This window comes from Rousettus aegyptiacus, unplaced genomic scaffold (genome assembly GCF_014176215.1).
Source record: "Rousettus aegyptiacus isolate mRouAeg1 unplaced genomic scaffold, mRouAeg1.p scaffold_m13_p_7, whole genome shotgun sequence".
Classification (NCBI taxonomy): domain Eukaryota; kingdom Metazoa; phylum Chordata; class Mammalia; order Chiroptera; family Pteropodidae; genus Rousettus; species Rousettus aegyptiacus.
This window is the reverse complement of record NW_023416310.1, coordinates 47,716,752-47,739,030: the sequence shown is the minus strand read 5'-3', so window position 1 is coordinate 47,739,030 and position 22,279 is coordinate 47,716,752. Positions and strand designations below refer to the sequence as shown.

At 33.3% G+C, this 22,279-nt stretch overlaps 1 protein-coding gene across 1 annotated transcript in view; it reads right to left on the bottom strand.

Annotated features, from left to right (window-relative positions):
* The window catches only part of ALMS1 (ALMS1 centrosome and basal body associated protein), a 157,259-nt gene that overhangs the window by 122,441 nt on the left and 12,539 nt on the right, over positions 1-22,279 (bottom strand). The window contains 7 exon segments of the mRNA XM_036224753.1: positions 2,104-2,253; positions 2,358-2,476; positions 2,729-2,998; positions 3,856-4,475; positions 5,662-5,779; positions 8,925-9,120; positions 18,045-18,167. Coding sequence (XP_036080646.1) covers positions 2,104-2,253; positions 2,358-2,476; positions 2,729-2,998; positions 3,856-4,475; positions 5,662-5,779; positions 8,925-9,120; positions 18,045-18,167 — 1,596 coding nt within the window.

The following is a 22,279-nucleotide window of genomic DNA, read 5'->3' as shown; positions in this document are numbered from 1 at the left end:
CGCTCTTTTCATAGCTGCAAGCTACATCATACATAAGTAGATATCAAATCATCATTTAGAAAATGACAGGTAGGGATCAAAGTGATGCAAACTGAGACACAGATGAGAATAAAAAAGAAATCAAGGTATTTCAAGCCCTCTGAGAGCAAGCTGAGGCACATGAGAAGATTACTGCCATATCTGACTCCTTGCTTCCCTAATACAGGCATTATGTAACTCCCAGAGCACAGAATAGAGCTAAGAATGAAGGACAGAGAGAACAGCATCCTCCCTAGACTGAAAAAAATATACTTAAGGCTATAGCTAAGGGCAAATAAAATTTGGAATGTGGTCAGAGTTAATCTCAGCATGTCATTATTAACTGAATATATATATATCTTCATTTCTTTAAATACAGTCTATATAATAAAGTTGATGCAAATTACAAACATAGTACTATCAAAAATATTGGAAACTCTAAGTTTAAAATTGATCCTATTCTGTCACTCTTATTGAAGTTGACTTCAAAACCTTCATTCTTGCCAAATAATGCAAAATCTTAGCCTTGGTTTCACTAAAGAATAGCTAAATACAAATTAGTAGTTGATAGAGGGTCATGGGGATGGGAAGCAGACAGCAGTAAGGTAATGGCTATGTGCAGAGCCAGAGGGAAGAGAGAGTAATCAGGGGGATCATTCCATAACCTATTTAAAGGTATAACCAATGTATCGTATACTTAAACAAACAAAAAGAATAGCTAAATAGGGAGGCAGTTTATGGCAGAGTGCTTAAGTACACAGATAAGGTTAGTTTCAAATACCAGTTCCCTACCTGCTAAATGATCACAAGCAAGTTCCCTAACCCTCTAAGCGTTAATTGTAAAACGGGGATGATAATAATCCTACCTGACAGGATTGATGAAACAACTAAACAAACTGACGTAAGTAAAACTTAGCATTGTATTTTAACAGAGTGTCGGCTATCATTTTCATCCCGACTGTTATTAGATTGAATATTAGAATTGAACAAGGCCTACTTTAGAATGTGGAAGATAATAAAACTAACCTAACAATTCTCTATATTAAAATTATTTTCAAATTCAACAAATTATAAATAAAAGGAAAAGTTCATCAAAATATCTTTATTCATTTCCTCTTGCCAACTGTCTTAACATAAAAGTCTACATATGGTTTTAACCCAAACTAGTTTTCCAATAACATATTAATCTTATACATAGGAAAATAGGAAAAGGAAAGTAACATTAAGTATACCATATATATTATCTAACCGTATTCAATGACTAATAGGATATAAAGATATATTATAAAGAAGTGAGACCCAGTTTGGAACTTACAGTATCAGACAAAAGAGAATGGGCAATGGAACCAGAGGAACATTAAAGCCAAGGAACCTAAGGACCCAGGAAAATAAAGCCTTGTATAAAAGAAAGTTAGACACGGAATTTTCCTAACACCCCAAAGTTATAATTTTCTAGTACACATACACAATGATGACGATATAATAGAGAGAGAAAGGGAATGTAATAATATGTTAGTATGGTGCTCATTTAGGAAGACGGTAGTTTTCTTTGGGAACACTGACTAGTTTAGATGTTAAGTGCCTCAGTATACTTTCCTAGGAAACATAGTTCTTATAATTTTCAAGATACTTCTGAAGTCAAATCTTTAATGAGCTTCTAAGAAGAAATCCTTGAATACTTCCAGGGCCTATTCCAAGGCTTGTACGTTGAAGGCCAGAGGAGGGAGAGAAGCACAAATCAATGCTTCCATGAATTAGTCTAATCTTAACACTGTCCCAAAGGTTCTTGCTGGCACAACTTGCAAGAGTTGGGATGCCTCAAGATGAAAGATCTGGGAGCTCCAAAGAATGGCCTTTTCCAAGACACCACTGAACATGCTAAGTCTTACAGTCTACAACATACAAATATTTCTTTTATGCCAATCTCTAAAAATTAATGGATCTTATTTCTGCATATCAAATGAAGACCAGATTACAAGTCACAAATTGGTATTAGAAGATAGAAATGGGTACTCTTATCTCCATTTTTCAACTAAAAATACTCCTTTCTCTAACTCAGTAGAAATGTCAAATGGGAAAACTTACAGGGTCTTCAAAACTGCTCTCTTCTTTGGATGGTAGATGGCAATCAGACTGCCACTGCAGGGAGCTGTCGCAAATATCTAGATCATCAAGCAAATTTTTGAAGCCTGCTAGCTCAATGCACTCATCAGTCAAGTCACCTTGGTCACAAACCTGGGAAATAGTTAAGTAAAATAAAAACAAATAACAATACCATTTCCTGAAACAATACAGGGAAAGACCATGTTTTCCCCAACTATCATTTTACTATGTCTCACCTCTCTTTGTAGTTCGGCAACTCTTTTACTGCACATAACAGCATTTTCATCTAGGCTACAGCATTCAGTATCATCACCCAGAGTAAAGATGTCAGATTCAGCCTTCCCCTGGAGGCCTTCTACAAAATAGGAGTCATTTTGCATAATTGTATGTATCGTTAAACTGGACTTGGCTCCCATAGGCCGAGGAATTTCACCTAGGTCTAGATCAGCTTTCAGTAATGTCCCTTGGCCAACTGCAATTAATGATGCATTGCTAGTCACTGGTAAAGTACCTTATGACTTTGCATCATATGCCAAGTTTGCTGAAAAGCTACTTTCTACGGCTGCAGATGGACCTTCAATGACATGACTAGAATTTACATTCTTACCCAAAATATAGTCTGAGGAATCTGCAACTTCTTCAAAGGTTTGCTGCTTTAAATCTTGTAAAAAATCCGACGTCGATACTTTCAGTGGATAAATAATGTCTGAAGATTCTACCTTCTCTGCAAGGTCAAGAGCAGTAACAGACTTTATCTTCCCAACAGGAAGAAATGGTTCATTGTCTATATCACACTGAAATAAAGCTGACTGCATTTTGCAAAGACCAACAACCTGGCTGTGAGATTTTTCACTTAAAGAAGCAGATGACTTAGGCTCTGGAATAAAAGAAGGTGGCTTAATGAACATTCCTGAGGATCACTTGGGAGTGATTTTAAATTAGGATTCCAGTACAGGGAGCTAATATCATCTTTTTTATGCAACAATGATTTTGAAGCTTCTGGTTCAAACACCCCAGGAGCAGAGTGACAGTATGGATGACTAGCTTTACCAAATAAAGAGTTTTTACCATTACAACTGAATAGGGAAAACTGAAATTTTTGGTTCACTTTCTTGGCTGGCTATCGTTTGTGAAAGATTTATTAATGTCAGTTTGGATTTCATTTACTATACTCTCTTTCTTGGAAGGTTCAATAGAGGCAATACCTGGCTCAAAGGCTACATGACCAGTAGCATCAACATTTTTCCCACCAAAAGCAGAACTTGTCTTTTGGTTTCTTTCCTCTTGAAAATACAGTTCTGATGTCTCATCCAAGTGGGATCTAACAGTCTGAAGAAGAACACCAGAAGCCTCTATAGTAGAGATATCATGTCCCCTGGAGAGTATTTGTGTTTCTGAAACTTTTATAGAATTATCAGGAACAACAACATTCTCAACACATTGTATTTCTGAAGATCTGGGATGCACCTCTGAAAATACTAAAGTATTGCTATTCTCCTTTAGCTCAAAACATTGACAAAATTCTTTCCCCAGACCTTCTTCATTTCTTTCATAACCCTCCAAAGAATCCATCTTTTGTTTCACCTCATTCTCAGCTGGAGCCCTTAAATAAACACTTTCAAAGTAATGACTATCAGACACTTTTTTTTTTCCAACAAGCAATGCAAGAAAGAACACGACATTTTATTATTAAAATGAGAACCAATTTCACGTGGAAAAAAACACGGTCCTTACCGATTAAACATGTTTCTGGATGATATGAAACTCTCTGTTTGCTCCATGGCATACACGAAATAGGGGCACTAAAATGGTCACTTCCCTCAGGAATTTTATTTTTATCAATTGCGTCAGATGAATCTGAACAAGGATCATGGTCCTCACTGGTTAAATAGTTTTCTGATTGCTGTAAAAATTCCTGTTTCCAATACTGCACATAGGAACAAGCAGCAACAAAAGTGTCACTTTCTTTAGGAGTTACGTATTCATCACTTGTATCAGATGAAGGTGAAAATGAAACTTGATCTTTATCAGCTAAATCGGTTTCGGGCTCCTGTGTAACTTCTTGTGTCTTCCATGACATACATGAACAAAGAGCATAACTATCAGAGTCTTTAGGGGTTTTCAGTTCATCAATTGTATCAGATGAAATAGTCTCCTCTTTGGTTCCTTGTTCAGGAGGTAAAAAAGAACCCTGAGACTCAACAGCTGAACTACCTATAAGTGGCTGCTGAGATACACTAAAGTGACTGTTACCTAAGTCTGAAGCTACTTCTGAGGCTGCCTGGAATAAAGCTTCACTAACTTCCGACGGTCGAGAAAACCACTCAGTATCTTCAGACTTACCAGGAATTCCCCTGAAAATAGTTAAAAATAAGTAAATTACACATTTTAAAAAATTATTTTTTTAACATGAAAAAACACTAAACTGTTATATCACTGATATCAAGGTTATTTGAAAAGTGTGGTGAAAAACAAAGTTCTAATTTCAAATTCCTTTAAGGTGACTAATGACTAAACAAGGCAAATTTTTTATAAACAAAGGTGAACTATCATCGTATGACTCTGGTATTTTCTCAGGCTTCTAAAACAATATTGCCAAAAAATATAGATATTTTCATATTGACCAAAAAAATTATTCTTTAAAGAAAAATTCAAACTTTACTGATTAAAATGTTTAATTTATGACCTACCATAATTAAAATCCACTTAATCTGCATTAATTCTTTTCTTAGTCATTTATTATGCTTTTTAAAAATTTATTATGCTCTTGAAAACCACTTAAGAAGTAATCTACTCCCAAAAATAAAACAGTAACCCTAACATACAAAACACTTGTCATAAAAGTAATTTTAAAATGATAAAGTAATACAAAGCAGAAGGGTAGAGATTTTTACTAGGTAAACATCTATAGTTTTAAGTATAAGGTTTCTTTTTTTTTTTTTTTTAGTTCTAAAAGAAAACATTTTTGGATAATTTCAAATGTTGAGGAGAATTCCAGACTTGTCTTCCATATGACTATTCTAAGGGTATTAGTTTGGAATAACTATTAATTTGGACTTTATCTGTTAAAAAAAATTTTATTACTTCATATTCACATCTCCTATAAGGTAAGGAAAGATACCTAGGCTCATTCAACATCAGCGGACCAAAAGGAGAGTGCCAAACAAGTTAAGTGACTATGAAATAAATGTTTTTTACAAAATGGGGGTGGGCTGATAGGATGCAAAAGGGGAGATACATAAAAAAGAAAAATCTGGTGTGCCTTCTAAATTAAAATATACCAGAAATGCTAGAATATATTAGAAATTATTATTAAATAAACTATAGTAACCTGGCTCATTTTTACATATATATTACTATGACAAATTGATGCGCATCATATCTTAACTTAGGTCCTTGTTACCTTCAGAGTGTGTACTGAGGTTATCTAACCTCTACCCCAACGTCTCACCTTAGGCTGAAGTCATTACTATTAGTAACAACTAAGAACAAGAAGAGTAGAAGAGGTTACATGCAAACAACAACAAAAAATCATCCTACCTCAGAGGTGCAAAATCTAGTTCACTTTCATGAAATAAGGAATCATGCCCAAACTCTTGATCTTGTGTCAAACATGTCAGCAAAGGCAAATCAGGAGAAGCAAAGCTGTCTTGTATGACTGTAAAGTTTCAAATATGAAAATACTGAGAATGCTGAAAATTAACTGTTTAGTTCAGTCACATAATACTTTAAAGAACCTAAATATACCATCGTCTGGAAGTTTCTACAAGCTTTAATATGGTAACATACTAATGAGCAGCAGCAACTACCATTTACTGATAGCCTGACTGGGTCCAAGCCCTAAACATATAATATTTAATTTAATCCCATGACAATCGTGAAGGATGGGTGGGTATTATTAAATCCATTTTATAGGTGAGGAAACATGACTACAAAACTTAAGTAATATTAAATAATTTGTCTACATTCAATACCCTAAGTGCCAGAGTAAGATCTGAACCTAAACACTAACTTTTTAGCAAGGGCTTTTAGCCATATGAGTGATTCTTTCCATCTTATATCAAAGTGTGGTCCACAGGCTCCTGAGAATCCCTAAGACATTCTTAGGAGGTACCAAGGGTCCCAACTATACTCAAAGTAATATTAAAATATCATGTGGTTTACTCATTCTCTCACAAGGGTATAGTAGAATTTTCCAGAAGCAACGCCATGTATGATATTGAATGCAGAAGCAGGTATCAGAAACTACTTGTTTTCTATTAAGTCAGACATCAGAGTTTAAGTAAAAGAATGTTACTATTCTAAATATTTTGTTTTGTAATATATTTTTCTAAAACGCTATATAATTTATGATAAATGCAATGAAGTTATTTTTAATCAGTTAATAATCTTTTATAAAATGGTGAGTTTTAATTTCTACTATGGGACAACACCAATAACCCACATTAAACAAAATGTCTTTAGAGTCTTCAGTAACTTTAAAGTGTGAAAAGTAGTCCTGTGACCAAAAAGTTTGAGAACCACGGATTTAAAGGAAAAATATTCTTAATTCCTGAATGCCAACTTAAATAATGCTTATTATAATGTCCTTAACTTAAATAATTCTTATTATAATGTCCTTACATATGTACAGACTAGGTATAAACTCCTAATTACTTATAGGATTTACACAACTACAAAACAAAAAATTAAATATTAATAAACAAAACTATACAACCAACAGTATCCTAGTCAATATTAATTCAACTAGATAGGTGATGTTTTGCTAAAACTAAATGGTTCTTTCAATATGCACGTAATACTGCTGCTACAATTTACTTTCTTGGGTTCCTCTTTGGCCTTGGCTTAGAGACTCAGTCTTAAAACTTCATAACCTTCATTTTATAAGCTTGATAAGTCACATCTCTAAGAATCGTTAAGGTTTCAAAGAGCCGACATTTCCTCATATAGAGATACTGTTGATAGCTCGGATGACTGTTTTTTTAGAGAGCTAACCTTTCTGGCACCGGTTTTCATTATGACATTTGCCACTACTGAGACTAATATACCCCGCAATGACTGTATTCATGCATAACATGAACACAGCAATGATGAAATTTCCTGGGTATTCAGATCCAGGGATCTGTTCTAACAATTAAAAATATTCTGCTTTATCTATAGTAAATGAGAAGCTGAAGTTATAAAGCTTTACATTAGAAAACATTTGAGAAGCTCTATAGGCAATCTCCCACCCAATGCTAAAATTCTTTTATTAGAGAAGTTTACTTGATAGTTTGCCATGATATAAGCTCACTTTTTTTGTTGGTATATAGCCTTTCCACTAATAAATGACTTTATTAGAAAGTTGTTTCTTATATCAACTTTAAAATAGCCTCTCTATTAAGTTATGTATTCTCATTTTTAACCTCTAGACTAGGAATTACGAAACATTTTTTTTTTATAAAAGGCCAGGTAGTAAATATTTTAGGCTTTCTGAGTCATATATGGTCTCAGTCGCATATCCTTCTTTTTGTTTTTACGATCTTTTAAAAATGCAAAACCCATTCTTAGGTCGTATGAAATCAGGCTTTGGCCTGTGGTCTGTAGTTTGCACATCCTCCTATAAACCATTAAAATACTTATATACATTACTGTCATTTTCTGTTTTCTGGCTTGTCTTCCCAAAAGAGGATGTAGCTTTCATCTATATATCCTTAACATCAAACACAGAAAAGGCACTTAGGTATTTGTCAAATAAATGAATAAATGAAAAGAAGCTGCTTCCTCCTTAGCATGACAGCCCTTTAAATACCTGATCAGAGCAGTCTTCTTTCATCTACTATCATAGTCATCTTCTCTCACAAAAGAACACTAATGTTGTCAACATCTTTCTTAAAATGTGAAACTAAAATTGACTTTGATGATCCACATCACAGAATACATTGCACTGATATTTTGATTTGGATAGCATTAGTTCACATTTGAAAGTAATTAGAATTAACTCCTATTCATGTTCCCCCAAAAAATTCTGACAAAATAATTTCATGGCTGAATACCATTCCTCTGAAAAAGGCTAATTCTAAAATGTGGTTTGTTTGTTTGTTTTTCAAATATTTGGAGGAAAAAATGAAGGAAAAATAAAATATTTGTCCAAATTATAATTCAGATATGAAAAAATTTCAATTACCATGTTGGTTTAGCATTCTTACATACAAGCAATGATCCAAAGTGTTAACAGTACAATTCTATCTCCTACTTTGATGATTTGAAAGGTATTTAAACTTTACCTTTTATAAAGAGCTAATAAATCAGTTCTATACTAAGCAGAGGGAAGCACTAAGATCTACCTCAGACAAGTCATTTAACCTCTTTATCTCAATTTTTGGGTCTGAAAACTGAGAATAATAACATATACCTTAACTAATTCCAAGAATCTAATGAGGTAAGCATTAACATTTGTTTTTTATTTGTATTTTAAGGATCATGAAGTCTCCACTGTTGAGTAGTCAAAGGATATATGGTTTACCCCACGAAAAACCTCCACAAATTCAGGACGGAGGATGCATACCTATTAGAGAGGAAATCATCAGCTTTCTGCCTTCTGTGAGCAATAAAGTATGACTAAATGAAGGGCAAGTGCACACTTAACATAACTACGTCAGCTGGCCTGTGTGCAAAACTAGAAATAAGCTAACACCTCTACAGAGCTCAACTCAAGAAAGGATTCAGATGCGGGACTTGCAGTTCCCCAAAAGTATTCTATAAATGTGAAGTATTACTACTAGTTTAAAAAAAAAAAAAAAAAAAAAAAAAAGAGGCATTACCTAGCAATGTAGAACATAAGAGATCTCTGTTGGGCTCCTTCACTTGATTTTCTGATTGGGTCAATATACCTTCCTCCACAGAGGGGGAGTCTGTCACTTCTGTCCCTTCCTTTCTCAAATTAAACCTGGTCTGAGTTGTATCCAAGGTGTGAGAAGAGTCGATTTCTTGAGGAAGAAAATGCCAAGATTCTGTTCTCTAAAACAATAATTTTGAAGGAAAATATGCTGTTATTAACTGAATTCATCAAAATCATCAAAGTTTATAAAAGGAAAGCTATTCTGTTTTTCACAGTTAGCTATATATTTGACCTCCTTCCCATTACTACCCATTCTTTAACAGTTCTCATCATTAAAACAATAAATTTGGTTCTACATGAAATCTTACAATTATAAGAAAACTAAAAAAAAAAAAAATTCCACACCTAAAGCTACAATATTCTCTACATGTGACCACTATACTTAATTCTTATTAGCTATACTAATTTCTAGTGGACTTTTTGCTCCTTTCAATATGTAACATTATCATATCCATGAATAGTGTGACACATGTGTCTCTTTCAAATGCTTACTCTTACATTAGTGGCACAATTCACAGCAATGCTTCTAAAAATACTTATGGGAAGCATTAGTTTTTCCTACATCTAATTAATCACAGAAAGACATTTTATTAAAATACTAATACAAAATAATTAAGTTAAAATACATGAATAAATTAATAACAAGATAACTAGAAAAGTGAAATTTAAAAGATATATAAGCCCAAATATAAAACACAAGGCTGAATGTCTCATTTCTAGTTCATAAAACCACTCTGTCAAAATGCTATAAAGTTTCTAAACATTTCCGCTCAATTCTTGTACTTATCTCTTTAAAGACCAGTAACAGGAATGGCACCAATCCATAGACTACACTAAGTTGCAATGTTAATTTAAAGTTGAACTAAATACTGATGATAACAGTTTTTTTATGAGGCATTGTCCTTCTAAATTTGGTATTACTTAATAATTAAGAAAATGATTTCTGTCATGCTATGGAAATATTCTTTTATTTTCACATTGAATTAATTTGACTAGAACGAGTACTAAATTTGATCAAACTATATAACATCTTTTTTCCCAATTAAATCTCAAAGTATAGCAATAAATGTCTTTATATTGCAACATCTTCTGATTTCTTATTTGGTAGTGGTAGGTTAGACTTTTAATCATATTTACTAGCATAGTCTTTAACATTTTCAGTCATATATAGTCATAAGATTAACCAGCATTTTTTCTTTTTTAAAAAATTCTTATTCGACTTATTTAAACTAAAAGAAAAAACAGTTCACTCATTTCTCCCACCCTCTAGATTCTCCGTATCTAGGCTTAGTTTTTTGTTACTGTTTTAGATTCCACATATAAGAGAGAACATACAGTATTTGTCTTTCTGTGTTCCACTTATTTCACTTAGCATAATGCCCTCAAGGTCCATCCATGTTGTCGCTAATTGCAAGATTTTATCCTTTTGATGGATGAATAATATTCCATTGTATACATATACAACATTTTCTTTATCCATTCATCCAATAACAGACACTTAGGATGTTTGCAAATCTTGATTATAGTAAATAATACTGCAGTGAAAAAGGGGGTACATATATCTTTTCAAGATAGTATTTTCATTTTCTTTGGATAAATACCCAGAAGAGAAATTGCTGGATCATATGGTAATTTTATTTTTAATTTTTTAGAGGAGCCTCCATACTGTTTTCCATAGTAACTGTACCAATTTACATTCCCACCAACAGGGTACAAGGATTTCCTTTTCTCCACATCCTTACCAATACTTGTTATTTCTTGTCTTTTTGATAATAGCTATTCAAACAGGTCTGAGATAGTATCTCATTAAGGTTTTGATTTTCATTTTTCCCTGACAACTAATGATGCTATCTTTTCATGTACTTGTTGGCCATCTGTATGCCTTTGGGAAAATGTCTATTCAGACCGTCTGCCCACTTTCTAGGCGGATTATTTGGTTTTTCCTATTGAGTTACATATGAGTTATTTATATGCTTTTGATGTCTGATTCAAAAAAATCATAGCCAAGGTCTATGTCAAAGGGCTGTTTTCTTCTAGGAGTTATATGGTTTCAGGTCTCACCTTAAAATCTTTAACCCACTTTGAGTTAATTTTTATGTACAGTATAAGACAACAGTTCAATTTCATTCTTTTGCATGTGGCTGTCCTGCTTTTCTAACACCATTTATTGAAGAGACTGTGCTTTCCCTACTGTATATTCTTGGCTCCTTTGTTGTAAATTGACCACGTATGTGTGGGTTTATTTCTGGGCTCTCTATTCTGTTCCACTGATCTATGTGTCTGTTTTTATGCCAATACCATACTGTTTGATTACTATTACTTTGAAATCTAATTTGAAATCAGGAAGTATGATGCTTCCAGCTTTGTTCTTTCCCAAGATTGCTTCTGCTATTTAGGGTCTTCTGTAGTTCCATATAAATTTGGGGATTTTTGTTGTTGTTGTTCATTTCTGTGAAAAATGTCATTGGAATTGACAGGGACTGCAGTGAATCTGTAGATTGCTTTGAATAGCATGGCCATTTCAACATTAATTCTTCCAATTCATGAGCACAGACTATCTTTCCATTTTTTGTGTGTCTTCTTCAACTTTCATCAATGTCTTATAGTTTTCAGTAAACAGATCTTTTACCTACTTGGTTACATTTCTTCCTAGGTATTTTATTCTTTTTGATATAATTGTAAATAGGATTCTCTTTCTTTTTCTGATTGTACATTATTAGTGTATAGAAACACAACTGATTTTTGTGTATTGATTTTGTATCCTACAACTTCACAGAATACATTATTCATTATATATCATGTCATCTATGAACAGAGATAGTTTTACATCTTCCTTTTTGATTTGGTTGCTTTTTATTTCTTTTGCTTGCCTAACTACCTGACTAGGAGTTCCAACAATGTTGAATAAAAGTGCCAAGCAGGCATCTTGTCAGTGGGTGTTCCTGATCCTAGAGGAAAAGTTTTCAGCTTTGTACCACTGAGTATGATGCTGGTCATGGACTTTTACTGTTGAGGTACATTCCCTCTATATCTGCTTTGTTGAGAGTTTTTATCATAAATGGATGTAGAATCTTGTCAAATGCTTTTTCTACATCTATTGAGATGATCATATGACTTTTATCTTTAATTTTGCTAATAAAGTATATTACATTGACTAATTTGTGAATGCTGAAACATCCTTGCATTCCTGGAATAAATCCCACTTGATTATAATCCTTTCGATGTATTGTTTAATCTGGCTTGCTAATATTTTGTTGAGGATTTTTGCATCTCTGTTCATTGCCTATAATTTTTTCTTCTTGTGGCATCTTTGTATGGTTTCGGTATCGGGGTACTGCTGCCTCATAAAATGAGTTTGAAAGAGTTTCTCTCCCCTTCTAATTTTTTGGAAGAGTTTGAGAGTGATTGATATTAAGACGGTCTGGTAGACTAATGAAGCCATCTGGTCCTGGACTTTTCTGTTTGTTATTAGGTTCTTAATTACTAATTCAACTTTTCACTAGTAATAGGTTTGTTCAGATTTTCTATGCCATATTGATTCAGTCTTGGTAGGTTGTTAATGTTTCTAGAAATTTATCCATCTCTTCTATGTTGTCCAATTTGTTAGTGTATAATTGTTCGCAGTAGTCTCTTGTGGTCCTTTGTATTTCTGTGGTTTTAGCTGTAACATTACTTTCATTTCTTTCATTTTCAATTAAATCTGGTAAAGTATAATAATATATTTCTTTATATTGCAACATTTTCACATTTCTTACTTGGTAGTGGTGGGTCAAACTCAATCACATTTGCTAGCACAGTCTAACATTTTCACTCATACAGGATGATAATAAGATTAATCAGTATTTTAAAATATTCTATAACTTTATTCCATATTTATTTTATGCAGGGAAATTCAATTTTCCTTGAAAATATAAATGATTTCACCAGTGAACCTATTAGATCCAGAAACCTTTTTGATGGCTAGTAGTATTACGACTTTCTCCATTTCCTCTTTTGTAGTACTAGTCCACCTCTATAAACTTTGATAGGTTTATATTAAGTCTATTTCATTAAGTTTTTTATTTCTTGGCTGGACTTACAAGAAATGTATCCATTTTTTCTATACTGAATTTAACAATTTTATTATATTTCTAACTTAGTTGTTTTTCTCTTTACCATGTTTCCTCCATTTGTAGTTTTATCTAAAATTTTTGGTTAAATAATGAATTCCTTTGATTTTACATTTATTTAAATAAAAAGATGAAAAGATGCATTATATTGATGGTAACCCTATATGCTTAGATACATAATGCATTTTCATTACTTTGTAATCTATTACTAGAGTCGTCTTCCTAGGGACTGATACAAATGTTTTTAAGAGAATATAGATTTTTTTCATTTCCAAATGACCCGGAATCCATAAAAATAAGTATTACAATTTAGAAAGATTTTTATGAATATTTTCAAACAAGACTCATCTTTGAAGAGTTATTTTCTGGATTTAAAATATACTAATCAAATGTTCTTTCAGTTAAGTGTTTTTTAAAAAAAAATGATATACAACTGTCCATTACCTAATATCAGTTATACAAATAACTACAGAGAAAAAAAGATAGAGAAAAATATTCTAAAATATTCTACAATATTAACACTACTCATCTATGATTTAAGGCAGTGGTCCTCAACTCCCAGGCTGTGGACAAGTTATTGGTCTACAGCCTATTAGAAACTGGGCCACGTGGCAGGAGAGCGAGCAAAGCTTCATCTATATTTGCAACCACTCCCCGTGCTAGCATCACCGCCTCTGCTCCACCTCAGATTATCAGGCCTTAGATCTCACAGGAGCACCAGTCCCTGGCACTAAAAAGGTTGAGAACCACTGGTTTATAGTATTATGGAATAGTAAATCTTTGACATTCTAAAATATCTCAATTCCTTCTATGTTGGATAAATTAGTCAAATCTATAGCATAAAACTGCTATTAGGAACATGCTTTTTACATTTTTAATAAATACTTGAAAATAAAAGAAATATGAGAATGATTAATTTTAAATTTTTTATTTTACAATCACCCCATTCTATAGGAGATAGTGGGCCAATGAAGGGTTTTAAAGCAGGGGAATTCTAGTCATCTTGTGACTCTCACTACAACAAAATCCCTACTCCCTGGCTCACATCACAGTCCCCTTTGACTATGGTTTTAAGCATGGTCCCACAGTTATTCCTGCCTACTGACATGAGATGTATTCATTTGTTTTCCTGCCCATCCTGTGTCTTCACAGATCACTTACTCCACTACTCTAGCTCAACTGCAATAATTCTTTAACCTCATGAAGATACTATCCTATAACATTTACACTTTTCATAATTCCTTTCTTACCTATATTTCCCTCTTTACTACTCTGAGACTTCATAGTCGTCTTTATAATCACTGCCTACAAACATCTTTAACTTTCTTGCTCTTTTATCCCACTATCCTATTTGTCTGGCAAAAGTTCAGTTGTGGTTGAATCTTCTTACCTGAATCCAAGCAGCAGCACACTGCTGAAGAAAGCACACAGCCAGACTGGTTTTCTTTTAAATTAGTGACACAAAGTTACTCAGCATTGCTTGGAAATTCTACTTATTTTCCTGGTGAGCTGGCTTGCTAAAATGACTACTTTACACCTTCTTATACCTTTTCAACTGATGATTTCACCTCGTTCTGCAATAAGTGAATAGCAGATAAAACTTTTTTATCTTCCTACCACCAGATCTACAAGCTCATTATGTATCAAAATCCTCATTCTGTGGCTTTATTTTAAAAAAGTCTCTCTACTTTACCATCCCCCTTGATTTTTTCCCAATAACTTCCTTCTCATATGTGATTCTCCCACTTTCCTTTTCTACTGCAAACTATATTTGGGCCATATGCAAGTCTACAGTTTGCAACCTTGGATTTTGAGGTTTAAAAGGGAAGATAAAGCAGCGAAGAAAACTGAAAGATAATAGCCAAAGTAGTAGAAAGAAAACCAGGAGAAGCCAAGAACTATTTAAGAAGTTATATAATGGTTACTGGCGTAAAATGCTATTTACTGCACCTGAGATGAAGACAGAAAAGTGTTCACTGTATTCAGCTATATAAACGTTGTTGGTGACACTTGCTTTCACAAGTTGAGATCAGAACACAAAGTAGATCAAGTGGAAGAACAAGTAGGTCCTAGCCAGTGATACAGGGCACATACAGATGACCCTTGAACAACACCTGGGGGTTAGGAGAGACAAATCCTCCAAGCAGTTGAAAATCCACATATGACTTTTGGCTCCCCAAAAACCTAACTACCCTTGGTTCCCACAAGAGATTGGTTCCAGGACCTCCGTGGATACTAAAATCTGAAGATGCTTAAATCCCCTATATAAAATGACATAGGTCAATGCATAGTCAGCCCTCCACATCCACGGACTCCCAGCCACAGATCAAAAACAGTACAGGTATTTACTTAAAAAAATCCGTATATAAGTAAACCCACACAATTTAAATCCATATTGTTCAAGGGTAATCTGTATATTAAAAAGGAAAAAAATGCAGTTGATATGACTGTCTACATAGAAAGTCCTAAAGAATCTACGAAAAAGCTACTACTAAAACTAGTAAATGAGATTAGCAATGTCATAGGCTACAAGGTCAACATAAAAAAGTCACTTATATCTGTAAATACCTGTGATGAATAGAAAGTAGGAACTTTTAAAAATTTAAGTAACCCTAATAAAATATGTTAAGTTTTATATACTGAAGATAACAAAACATTGATGAAGAAATTAAATACCTAATTAAAAATGAAAGAACTGTTGTGTTTGTGGGTTAGAGAATGCATATTAAGATGTCAATTCTCTCTAAATTAATGTATAGTCTTAAGGCGATCGTAATCAAAATTCCAGTAGACTTTTTAAATAGAAATTGACAAGGTGATTCTAATAAATTTTTATAGCAATTCAAAAAATATTGCATTAAAAACATTTTTTAAAAAAGAAACGAAGTGGGAGAACTCACGCTACCTGATTTTAAGACAGTACAATAATTAATAAGAGTGTGGCACTAGCACAAGGAAAGACATATGGATCAATGAAATTGACAATCCAGAAACAGACTCACACATATATGGTCAACCATGGGGAAGTATTACTGATATCTAGTGGGAAATGACCAAGGATGCTGCTAAACATCTTACAATGCATAGGACAGCCACACACAATAAAAAATTATCTGGCTTCAAAAGTCAAAAGCAGCAAGGGCGAGAAACTGTTTTAGGAAAAAATATAGGGGAAAATCTTTATGACCTAGGGTTAGGCCAAAATTTCTCAGGACACTAAAAGTATAAACCATAAAAAAAAAAAAAAATCAATAAACAAATCCATCAGAATTAAAACGTTTGCTCTTTGAAAAACAGACAGGAAAATTTAAAAGGAAACCAAAGACTGGGAGAAAATACTGGCAAAACATGTATTTGATAAAGGACTTGCATTTAAAATAAAGAATTCTCGAAACTCAACAAATCGAACAAATCAGCCCCCAAAATGGGAAGATTTAAACAGATTCTTCACAAAAGAAACATGGATAGCAAATAAGCACACAGAAAGATGCATAATATCATTTGTCCTTAGAAAAAATGCATATTAAAAGCAGGACACACCATAATACACATAGAATGGCTAAAATTAAAAACAAACAAAAAACCTGACAATACCAAGAGCTTACAAGAATGCAAAGCAACTAGAACTCTCATACATCGTGGAGTATGTAAAATGGTACAGTCACTTTGGAAAATAGTTTGGCACCTTCTTATAAAGTTAATAGGGAATTACCTCAAAAATTTAATCATTATGAATAAGGCTTTATTTTTCCTCCAACAAATATATACCATCCTTTTTCCTACCAGCTCACAAGCTTTCCATTTCTTCTAAGTTTATGACTATGTTCTAAATCAGCAGTTCTCAAAGAGTGATTCAAGGATCCCTGGGGATCACTTGACATCCTTTCAGGAAATTTATGTGGGGCTTCCTTTTCTAACTATATTTCTATGTAAGGCCAGATTTTCTTTACATACTTCAACTAAAACAATATATCCCAAACTAAATGCAGAGCAGATATGAGAATCCAGTTGTGATGGTTAATATTATCTGTTGACTGGATCACAGGGTGCTGAGATATTCGGTTAAATGTTATAGTGAACCTGACTGCGACGGTGTACCTGAATGAGATTAACATTTGATCCACAGATTGAGTAAAGCAGATTGCCCTTCCCAATTCGGGCAAGACTCATCCAATCCATCAAAGGCCAAAATAGAACAAAAAGCTAAGTAAGAAATTCGTTCTCTCTGCCTGATGGTCTTTGAACTGGGACATTGGTCTTTTTCCTGCCTTTAAACGTGGGCTCAGAATGGAACTTATACCATCAGTTGGCCTGATTCTTGGTCCTTAGGCCTTCAGACTCAGACTGCAACTGTGTTGTTATCAGGTCTCCTGGATCTTCCAGTCACAGATATTGTGAATTCTCAGCCTCCATAATCACATGAGTCAATGAGTGTGTGTATATGTATACACAACGGGTTCTGCTTTTCTGGAGCAGTTCCTAAGAAATTAACTTTAATAAAAGGGACTAAAATCATCTCATAGACTATCTTCTTTTAAGCCTAACATTAAAGAGATATGCAAAAAAGTAATACAATGCACTAATTTTTTTTTGAAAAAAGTCATTTTTCATTTTAAAATATGTTATTTATGTTAATATATAATGGGTTTGTTATTTTAAAATAAATATTTTTAAATGTTTTAAATTTTAGTAAGCTAAATATCAATATAGATAACCCATACAAAGCTCTTTAAAATACTTAAGAATGCAAAGTAGACCTGAGACCACCAAAATAAATAAATAAAAGAGAACTGCTGTGCCATATAATTAAGGTTGCCATGATCTATTAGAGAAGTGGAATATTAATTCACCTCTTTCCATTCTTCACAGCTAAATAAGAATTTCTCATGCTGTTTATCAAAAGAAAGGTAATTTGTCAGTTACACCAGATATACCTGATCATCTCCAGAATCCAACTGAGCTGTATCTTCCAAAGAGACCACATTAGTATCAGAAACCTGTGTTCTACTATTGTCATGATATAATGACTTTTGCCATACATGACCAGTCAACAGAACCTGAAAATCAAAAGCAGATTTAAATATAGTAGTAACAAAATCTAACATTTAGATTATATTTCTCAGTTTACAAAACTTTCATAAATATAATAACATTTCAACTTCATAACCATTGTTCAAGTTATTATCTTCATTTAAAAATAAGGAAATAGACTTAGGATTATCTGTTAGGACATAACATACTTTCCAATAAACCACGGTAGTTCCTTAACTTCCTATACCCATAGAGGTAAAAGAAGAAAGCAGAAACAAGCAAATTACCTGTTTTAAAGTCTTAATGTTTGAGACACCTAAGAAATTAACTCTAATAATACAGACAAAACTTATCTCGTAGCATGAATAGTGGAAACAAAAGTCAGGCTCGTTTTATGAAATGTGGGGTTGAAACGGGGCTCTCCCACTGGTAGAAGGCAATAAAAGCTATAACTGCTACCCAAGGCTGAAACAATGCAAATGAAAAAGACAGAGGCATATGAAAATGAACTAGGTCAAGTCATCTACTGGTTCAGGGACTAATTCTTGAATTTTACACAATATTCCTGGAGAATAAGAACCCAAAGCTTCCAACATTAGACTTCCTTCTAAAGAAAAGCAGATACAAGGGGCAAGGCAGAGACAACCACAAAAAACACCAGAGAGGGGTGTACCAAAATAAACAACACTCCTGCTAAAAATGAGGTTAAAAACTATACATTCAAAAGACTTTAAAATAAGAATATCTCAGATCCTCAAAAAGATAAAGACACAATGTCCATAAAAAAAGGAAGCAGTTATAAAACAGGCAGCTATGAGTTCAGAAAAGAATGCTAACAAAACATTATTAACCACAAACGTGCAAGAGCCTCTGAAGGAAATCCAAGGTCATCGGATTTTTTCTAGAATTAAAACACTGTTCCTACACTAATAAAACATTTTTTTACAGAGCACTTACAAGGTGCTTTTGGTCATAGAAGGACCAGCTTAATTTAAAATCTATTCAATAACTAAAGAGATTTCTAAGATTTCAACTCTTTCAAGAGGTTTTTCTCAAAAGGTTATAGCACCATCGGGCACAACCACTTTGCTTCAATGATAACTTTTAAGGGATAAAGAATAAAAAACAAAGAAAGTTGTTTTTATCAATTCATTTTGGCAATCTGAAATCCCTAAATATGTAACGATACAGCTAATGTTTTATCAGTTCATCTTCTTTGAGCCTTCCCGGGAAAAAATAATGCCAAAATCAATGTTCGAAATGGCTCTCCACTGCAGCTAAATAATGCTGGGGTGGGGTATGGGGGTTTTACCTTTAAAATAGCTGATTCACAACAGCTTTGCTTTGTAAAGAGAGGTTTTAGTTCATTCAAATATTTGAAGAAAATTAATGCTATAACATTAAGAAACTAGCACTTTGACAACAAACCCAAAGTGTAAGAAAAAGAACACACACCCCCTTCGCTTTTATCAGCTAAAAGAAAACCCAAAAGTTAAAATTAAATGTTAAAAGTCTTACTAAAATCCTTTCCCAGAATTTCTGACTTTTATTACCTACCTATTTAGACTTCATCAAAAAAAATTTTTTTTACATTTCCATATGTTTGATCAGCTTTCCCAACAGTCTCCTCTGGATAGTGGTATAACTCAACTACTTGGAGAAGGATTCTTAAAATAAGTGCTTCAAAAAGAAGTGGGTGTCATCGGCAATTCTCTGATCTGAGATTAAATGACTTTTGATATATATTAACAGTTTTAAAGAGTCTTTCCCTGAGTCAGTATTTAATATTAAAAATTAATGGTCTTCCAACTACATGCTGTCTAGAAGAGAAACACTTTAGATCTAAGGAAACATATAGGCTGAAAGTGGAAGAATGGAAAGATAGTTAATGCAAATGGTAACCAAAAAAACTGTACGGTAATATCTATGCTAATATCAGACAAAATAGACTTTAAGTCAAAAACTGTTACAAGAGACAGATAAGTACATTATAATGATAAAAGGGTCAATTCACCAAAAAGATATAAAAAGTATTTAGGCACCAAATCTGAGATCTCCTAAATTAATGAGGCAAAGTTTGAAAGAATTGAAGGAAGAAATACACAGCAAGCAACACAATAATATTGATACTTCAATACCCCATTTTTAATGATGGATGGAATAATCAGACAGAATAAAGAAACAGAGTAATTAAACAACATTATAGACCACTGAACCTAACAGAAATGTACACAACACTCCACCTAACAACAGCAGAATACACATTTCTCAAGTACACACGAAACATTCTTCAGGATAGAACACATGTTAAGCCATAAAACAAGTTTTAACAAATTCAGGAAGACTGAAATCATACACGATATCTTTTCCAAGCACAATAAACTGAAACTAGATAATCAACAACACAAGAAAAACTGGAAATTCCACAAATGTGTGGAAATTAAACAATACACTCTTAGAAAGCCAACAGGCCGAACAAGTAGTCACAAGGGGAATTAGAAACAACTTTGACACAATGAAAATAAAAACACAAAATACCAAAACTTATAGGATACAGCAAAAGTAGTGCTAGGAAGAAGTTTATAGTTTTAAGTGTGTACATTTAAAAACAAAGCAAAATCACAAATCAACAACCTAACATACAAGTAGAAGAACAAACTAAACCTAAAGCAGGCAGAAGGAAGGAAATAATAACGATTAGAGCACAGGTAAACAAAATAGTAAATAAGAAAAATTCAAACTAAAAATTGTTTTTAAAATATCAATAAAATTGACAACCCCATAGCTAGACTAAGAAAAAAATTACTCAATAAAGTCAGAAATGAAAGAATATCACAATCAATACTACAAAAATACAGATATTAAGAGAATCCTATGAACAACTGTATACCAACAAACTGTATGGCCAAGAAGAAATGCAGAAATTCCTAGAAACATATAATCTAATCAAGGGGAGATTGTGCTTTGGGTCTGTCGAATGCCCCACACTCTCCGCCAGCAATTCTCCTTCCTCTAATAAAGTTGTCTGAGCATCCAAATTCTCCGTCGGGTGTTACTTCCTGCAATAATAGGTCCAACAGTACATTTAAATATTATATATTGTTTTACACAACTACTAAAGCAGTGAAGGGCATAAATGAAAAAATATGCAGTTATATTGTCTTTTGCAATTATGTACAAAATTGCTTTGGTGCTGTCATTTTGCATTAATTATTCTCTGGTGCAACTTGTTTTCATCTCGGAGAACTTCTCTTAGTACTTCTTGTAAAACAAGTTTGATAGCAACAAATTTTCTGGTTTTATCTAGGGATTAAAATTTTTTTAAAGTTTTAATTGTAGTAAAACATACATAACATAAAATTTACTATCTCACCTATTTTTAAGGTTACAATTCAATAATATTAAATACAATAGCACAGTTGTGCACCCATCCCCAAAACTCTCTTCATTTTGCAAAACTGAATCACTGTAGCTATTTATTTTAATTAAGTTTATTGGGGTAACATTGTTTAATACAATCCTATAATTTTCAGGTGTACGTTATCATTTAACATCTGTATATTCGTTTGTGTGTTCACCAACCAAAGTCCAGTTTCCTTTGGCTACCATATATTTGATCCCCTTTACCCACTTCACCCTCCCACTAAACCCCTATATTTGACCCCCTTTACCCCTTCTACCTCCCCGCTCCTCCCCCATCCCACTAACTCTATAAACCTCTGGTAAACACTAAGTCTACAGTACATGTCCATGAGTCTCAGTTTGTTTGTCCTGCTCATTTGTTGCTTTTAGGTCTATATCCCACATGTGATATCATGTGATTTTCAATATTTTCTATCTGGTTTATTTCACTTAGCTTGATTACCTCCAGTTCCAGCCACACTGTCACAAATGTCAGTATTTCATCTCTTCTTATGGTTGAGTACTAGTCCATTTTATATATGTACCACATCTTCTTTAGCCAATCATCTATCATAGGACACTTCGATGGCTTCCATGTCCTGGCCACTGAGAATACTTCTGCTATGAACATCGGTGTGCAAATATGTTTTCGGATTTGAGTTTTCAAGTATTTGGGGTAAATACCCAGTAGAGAGATTGCTAGATAATATGGTAGATCAATTCTTAGTTGTTTGAG